This window comes from Cryptomeria japonica, chromosome 7 (assembly GCF_030272615.1).
Source record: "Cryptomeria japonica chromosome 7, Sugi_1.0, whole genome shotgun sequence".
Lineage (NCBI taxonomy): Eukaryota > Viridiplantae > Streptophyta > Pinopsida > Cupressales > Cupressaceae > Cryptomeria > Cryptomeria japonica.
Genome location: NC_081411.1, coordinates 827,372,212 through 827,378,893, shown reverse-complemented (window position 1 = coordinate 827,378,893; position 6,682 = coordinate 827,372,212). Strand labels below are relative to the sequence as shown.

General features: G+C 38.3%; 1 protein-coding gene across 1 annotated transcript; it reads right to left on the bottom strand.

The window, feature by feature from the left end:
- Positions 1 to 3,949: 3,949 nt before the first annotated feature.
- On the bottom strand, positions 3,950 to 6,671 carry LOC131856277 (uncharacterized). The gene is made up of 4 exons (XM_059207834.1): positions 5,564 to 6,671; positions 4,874 to 5,425; positions 4,309 to 4,782; positions 3,950 to 4,131 (listed from the first exon to the last, which is right to left on the bottom strand). Exons 1-4 carry the CDS (start codon positions 6,653 to 6,655, stop codon positions 3,976 to 3,978), a joined length of 2,274 nt encoding a protein of 757 aa, XP_059063817.1. The 5' UTR covers positions 6,656 to 6,671; the 3' UTR covers positions 3,950 to 3,975.
- Positions 6,672 to 6,682: the final 11 nt, after the last annotated feature.

Here is a 6,682-nt window from a genome sequence, read left to right as displayed (position 1 = left end):
GTGATTTATGACTGCATTTTGCATAAGATCACGTAGCTTAGTGAACTTCCCACGTAGACACCATTAGTACATGCCCCAGAACTTCATCGGAAATGATGCGCAAACGATACAAAACAATGCTAAAAGATTCCAATACAGATAAACAAACGATTGTACTCACAAATCAACCAAGTATTTGATAGCCTAACAGAATTTTATTGTCAAAGAAAATGTCATTTTGTCTTTGTTTTGATAAGGAAGGATGCATCCTTGTTTTAAAGACAGTTTGGATTGTTGATGTCGATTGTTTTGGTTTGATTGGTAAATGGTCAGTGTGTGAGTATTTTGTCAATGTTTGTTTTACATCTATGCGAATGAGTATGTACAATGTGTTGCCATGTTTTTGTGGGATTTTCGGTGGTTTTTCGATGTTTTTGGATTTTGTGGAATGATTTTGAATGTTTTTGGTATTTTTGAGAGTCATTTTTGAATGTTTTTGATATTTTCTGATGATTGCCTGAATGAAGAGCGTAATGACACATATGACAATGTAGAATCCACTTCCATCAAATAGGTTAAGGGTATTGCCCCCAGTTTTTAGACCTGACTATGAAAAGGGTGGGATGCTAGATGCATGGAGTACTTTCTTAATTGCAGATCAAATAACAAGCCATGGTTTGGATGGATGGATGTGTGTGTGCATGAATGTGATCACAACGACCCTGAAAGATACTGGAGCCATTGCCTTTACGAGTGGCGCCTGTTTGCCAGGTTTTCACCATCGTACTTACCCAAGGTGCCACCGGAGTGGTTGTTCACCGTTTGGATGTATGATTTTTCTTGAATTTTTGGTGTTTTTGTATTTTCTTCAGGACATTTTCTGAATGTTTTTGGTATTTTTCTGATATGCAGGGGAGGCTGATGCTCTGTACACCTTAGGTATAAAACCTTTTGAGGTGCATGTTATTGATTGGATCTGCAAGCGGTTCTCCTTCTGAAGTAGCCAACTGATATGCCCCGGACCCGAATACAGCAGTGACAACATATGGGCCCAGCCAGTTTGATTCAAACTTGCCTTGATGTTCTCTGTTTGGTTGGTTGCGAGGATTTTCTCGAAGAACAAGGTCACCTACCTCAAATGTACGAGATCTAACTCGGTGATTGTAGCTTCTACTCATGCGCTGCTGATAGGCTTTGAGGTGATTGTATGCAGCTTGTCGCTTCTCATCTAGTAACTCTAAGTCCTGAAGACGGGATACTCTATAGGCTTCATCATTGATGAAATTGTGCAATGAAACCCGTAGTGATGGTATCTCGACTTCAATAGGCAAGATAGCTTCAGCACCATAGACCAATGAATAAGGAGTTGCACCTGTAGGGGTCTGAATGCTAGTTTGATATGCCCATAGCACTGGATTCAATTGAACATGCCAATCACGACCGGCATCATTGACTGTCTTCTTTAGGATCCTCAGTATGTTTTTATTGGATGCTTCAGCCTGACCATTGCCTTGTGGGTAATAGGGAGTGGAAAAGCGGTGTTGGATATGAAATTTCTCACAAAGCTCACGGACATCCTGATTTTTGAAAGGAAGACCGTTATCTGTGACAATGGACATGGGCACACCATACCGACAGATGATGTAATTGAGGATGAATGAGGCGATCTGCTTGCCGGTGACTTGGGTAAGTGGAACAGCTTCGATCCACTTGGTGAAATATTCGGTGGCGGTAATAATGAATTTATGGCCATTGGATGAAGATGGATGAATCTTACCCACAAGGTCAAGGCCCCATTGACAGAAAGGCCATGGTGTCGTGATTGGTTGCAGTTCCTGGGCCGGTGCATGTATCAGGTCGCTGTGAACTTGACATTTCTTGCATTTCCTGACAAAGTAGTAGGAATCCTTTTCCATAGATGGCCAATAGTATCCAGCTCGCATGAGTTTCTTGGCTAGTGACGGACCACTTGAGTGAGTCCCGCAAATTCCTTCATGTACCTCTTCCAAAGCCTTTGTTATCTCACCTTGTTCTAGACATCGAAGGAGAGTACCATCAAGACTGCGTCGGTATAGGGTTTCGGCAATAATGGTATATCGAGCAGTTTGGCGAATGAAGGTTTTTCGTTGGTTATTTGATTGGTTGGGAGGAAGGGTGTGATCGTGGAGATAGGTGTAGAACTCACCGTACCATGGGGATTTAGAACCGACAAGGCGACATATCATCTCGGATTCGGGGATATCATAAGCGGGGATCCAAAGCTGTTCTACCAAGAACTCGTAGCGTGTTGAATTCTGTGGAAGATCTAGGAGAGATGCGATGGTAGCCATAGCGTCAGCAACTCGATTCTAATCTCTTGGTATCTGCTCAAAAGTGATAGTAGTAAATGATGTCTTTAGATTGTCCACCATTTGCTTGTATGGCATGAGTTTATCATCTTTGGTTTGATACTCATCTGTTGCTTGTCGAATGACCAGTTGTGAGTCGCCATATACTTATAGTTCTTTTAATTCACATCGGGTTCACCAAATGATGCCCTCCTAAATGACACAAGGTTAGTTTAAGATCAAAGAACACAAAAACATACAAAACATTAGTGTTAGTCAATCTAAAACTAAACATATGAAGGCATTCCAAAAGAGACACAAAGAGACATGCTAATTTATCTAATAAACACAACAAAGATTGTGAGGCATCTCCAACTACCTCTTAGCATGGCCTTAGCTTCTTCTCCCTTGTTCCTCTCCTCTCCAAATTCCAAAATAGTGTAGCTCTCAGCAGCTTTTTGCACTATGGATGCTTATGGAGGATTGAGATTGTAGTATAGCTCTAAATGTGAAATAAAAGCTAATATTATGCTAAAATGATGTATTTTAACCAAAATGATAAGATGTTAGATTACTTATGCTAAAATGCTCTCTAAAATGTCTATAGCTTAGATGCATGCAAGTTTTCAGGATCTGGATTATGAAGGAATGAACTCTATTTATAGGAAAAATGGAGCAATGGATGGCCAGGATTGAAAGGTTTAATCAAGGGTCAAGCTTGAAAGTTGGGGATCCATGTGCATAATTGGCACCAATGAAATGATGACAAATGTCCACATAGGGTTGGGTTGAAAGAAGAGGTTGGAGGCATTAAAGGCCTAAGAAGACCTCATGGTTATCTAAAGGCTAAGGGTCAAGCCTAAATTAGGATTACCCACTGGATTAGGAGTTAATCCAAGGATAAACCTTTGTGCAAATGATTAAGAGATAATCATGGTCAAAGCATTAAAGGCTTGATGAGACCCTTGGGTTGGATGGAGGTTGAGTCAAAACAAATATTTTAACCATGTGGAAGGGTTTGGGTTAACCATTAATGGTTTTTGGAGACTTTGGGGATTAAGTGGTTGAAAGTTGGAAGCCTTTAATGGCTATCAAAGACTTTGAGCCATTTAGTGGTTGAAGGTTGAAAGCTTTTAATGGTTATCAAAGACTTTTAGGCTTTGAGAAGTGACTCCATTTTGCTTAGGAATGTGACAATAATTAGGGGATGGATTAGGCTAATTAGGAAGGGGTTAGAAGAATCTAGAAGGGGATTAGATTTTTGCAAGTGGATTTGGTGGGTGAGAGAAAATAGGATTTTATTTAAAATAAAAATTCATTTATTTCAATAAATATGTGCAAGTTGCATTTGTAGGAAAACGCAAGTGGGGTGGGGATAATGATTTAAATAAATGTTTTATTTAATTTATTTAAAAGAGGAAAAAAGGGATTTTTAATTAAATAAATTGATTTTATTTATTTAATTGATTGGAATTTGCTTTTAATGAATTAATTAAAATAAATTGAATAATTTATTTAATTAATAGAAGAATGTTTGGAGATGAATTAATTAAATATTAATTTAATTAATTGATGGCTAATAGATTTTTAATCAAATAAATACGAAATATTCATTTAATTAAAATGGACAGATTTATGTGACTACACTTTTCATTTCATATTCTTTCTCTTATACAGAAAGATACTCATCCCCAACGTAGAAGACTTGGATGACATTTTCTAGCTTTGTTAATGTATCATTTAACTTTGGCAAGAGTTCCAACATCTTGTCAATTTTACCCACGCATAGAAATATAATTTGTCCATGATTAATCGCCTCTTTTGCCTGTCATCATTTACAATAAGGGATAAATATGTTAAGAAGCAAAATTTACAGCACCATTCTCCATAATCTCAAGCCATGATTTCATTTGTTAGAAAACATCTATTATATATTTAAGTAATTTTGTTGACAGATATGATTTATACTTGAGATTGATTGAGAGGAATAATAGGATCTCACCCTTAATTGAAAGAACTCACAATGCTGAAAAATAAAATCCATTCCAGATTGAGAGTTGAGCTTGAAGTAGTCCTTCCATTCTGCCTTTCTCAGTTCCTCTTCCCGACGTTCAGAAAATGGATATGCTTTTATCCCCCACCTCACTATCATCGACATTGCATCCTTGTGCGATATGCTTCCCTTCTCATCAACAACCACCAGACCATTTCCATACCCAACACAATCTGTCATCCAATGATGTTCATTTATTAACCATGGTTTGGGGACCATTGGCCACGGAGCACTTGTAACAGCTCTTTCACACTCTTCGGGATCACCATCTGGCCCAGTTGGGGGAAACCAAATTACTTCAGCTTGATAGTCAGAACTCCATTGGAGCTTCTGATATACATCTTTCAATGCTAAATATTGTTCATGGGAAGAGTAGTGTCTGAGAAGTAATACCACTTTTCGCTCTAGATCCTTCACATTCAGCTGTAAATCATTTTGATGAATAATAATAAGATAATTATTTCTATTTTTAATAAAAAAGAATTTTGAACTTTGCTAAAATAATGAAAATTACCGTTTCATCATTGTGAAGAAGAAAATCGTTGTGTTCAGCCAAGCATAGTTTTCTCAGCAATTCAACATTGCTTTCACGTGGATTTCTTGTGAGAAATTCTACTTCATTATTAATATAGGAAATGTCTTCCCAGGTTGACAAATATTTTATAGTAGTTCTTTCTACACCAACAATAGTGCTGCCAAACACACCAGGAGAGTAGTAGAAGGATTCCGGAAGCACATCACCAAAATAAACCATAAATGAGTCAAAAGGTGAATGAGCCACAATTCTGTCAGCCAACTCTGATGGTAATGCATTAAATTCTCCACCAATATATATGATTGCTGCTGCTTTTGTATTATATTCCAGGCGCTCCAGGTTGCTTTGTACTGATCTCCACTTCTCTGGGATTATTGGAGAGCCTTGAGTGATCAATATAAGACGAGCATGGGATGGGAGGGAGGATGAAAAGAAGAGGCGTTGAAGAGCATCTGTCAGAAGCCCGCCCTTACAAAATATCTTCCATATAATCTTTTCTAAAAGAAAAGTCCACAGTGTTCCTTCGATACCCTGTAACTCATACAATGACGGGAATGTAGGTATCTTATAATGTAAAGAGAGTGATAAAATTAATAGTAATGATTTACCTTCAAATAAAATATAATTAGTTACAAAAAATTAAACTGGACAAAAATCACCAACCCTTACCTTGGAGGAGGATTGAGTTACCACCACCAAATGCCAGTCTTCCTTTTCCCTTTGCATTTCCATCCACCGCTGAGTCATCCCCTCACTTCCTGAAATGTCTACATAGCACAGACTCTGAGTGGCTCCCACACAATCCATCCATTCCTTAGCCAATCTCTTACAGTTTGAGAGGTTTAATCTTATTAATGATGGTAGAGTATGGAAATCATCAGAAAGCTTAGCTAAATTAGAGCATCCTGATAAATCTGCCTTCTCCAAGCAACGAAGCTGACCAAAATAATTGGGAAGTTTGGTTAAACTGCGGCAGCCTGACAAACACAACTCTTTTAATGCTCCAAGGCAATGGAAGTCGCCACACAATTCCTTTAATTTATCACATTCGGATAAATTTAAAATCTGCAAACTTTTTAGCTTGCCAAAGCCTTGAGGTAGACTAGACAAGCTCCTGCATCGACTCATGCCTAATGTTCTCAACACATCCAGACCAAGAAAATCACTGAACAGTTCTTCAATGCTTTCACATCCTCCTAAAAATAATCCCTTTAAACAGGTGAGCTTACTGAACTGTGTGGGGATCCTTTTTAATCTGGAACAATCTTCAAACGAAATGCTTGTCATCCCTAAAAGCCACGAGGTTTCTTCTGGTAGTTCTGTCAAAGCTGAGCATCTCTCAAAAGACATATTGGACATCAACAGAGAAGGCAACCCTCCCAGGCTTTGTGGAAGACTACTCAGCTTAGTACATGAACTAAAATATATCTCCGTTAAGCTTTGCAAATTTCCTAGCCGTTCTGGAAGCCTGGCCAGCTCAAAGCAATACCTCAAATTAAGATATTTTAATGAAGTAAGTTTATCAAAATTGTATGGAAGGTCTTGCAAACTCTTGCAGTAGTCTAAGCAGAGATATTGTAATGAAGAAAGGTTCACAAAATCCATTGGAAGCTCCTCTAGACTCTCACAGCTATGTAAATTAAGAACAGCAAGGGCCTTTAGATTCCCAAATCCCACTGGTAACTGCTTCAGTCTGTTACAACCATCCAAGTATAACTCTTCTAATAGTGGGAGCTTCCCAAGTGATTCTGGTAATTCCATAAGATTGTTACAGTTCGACAGTTGTAG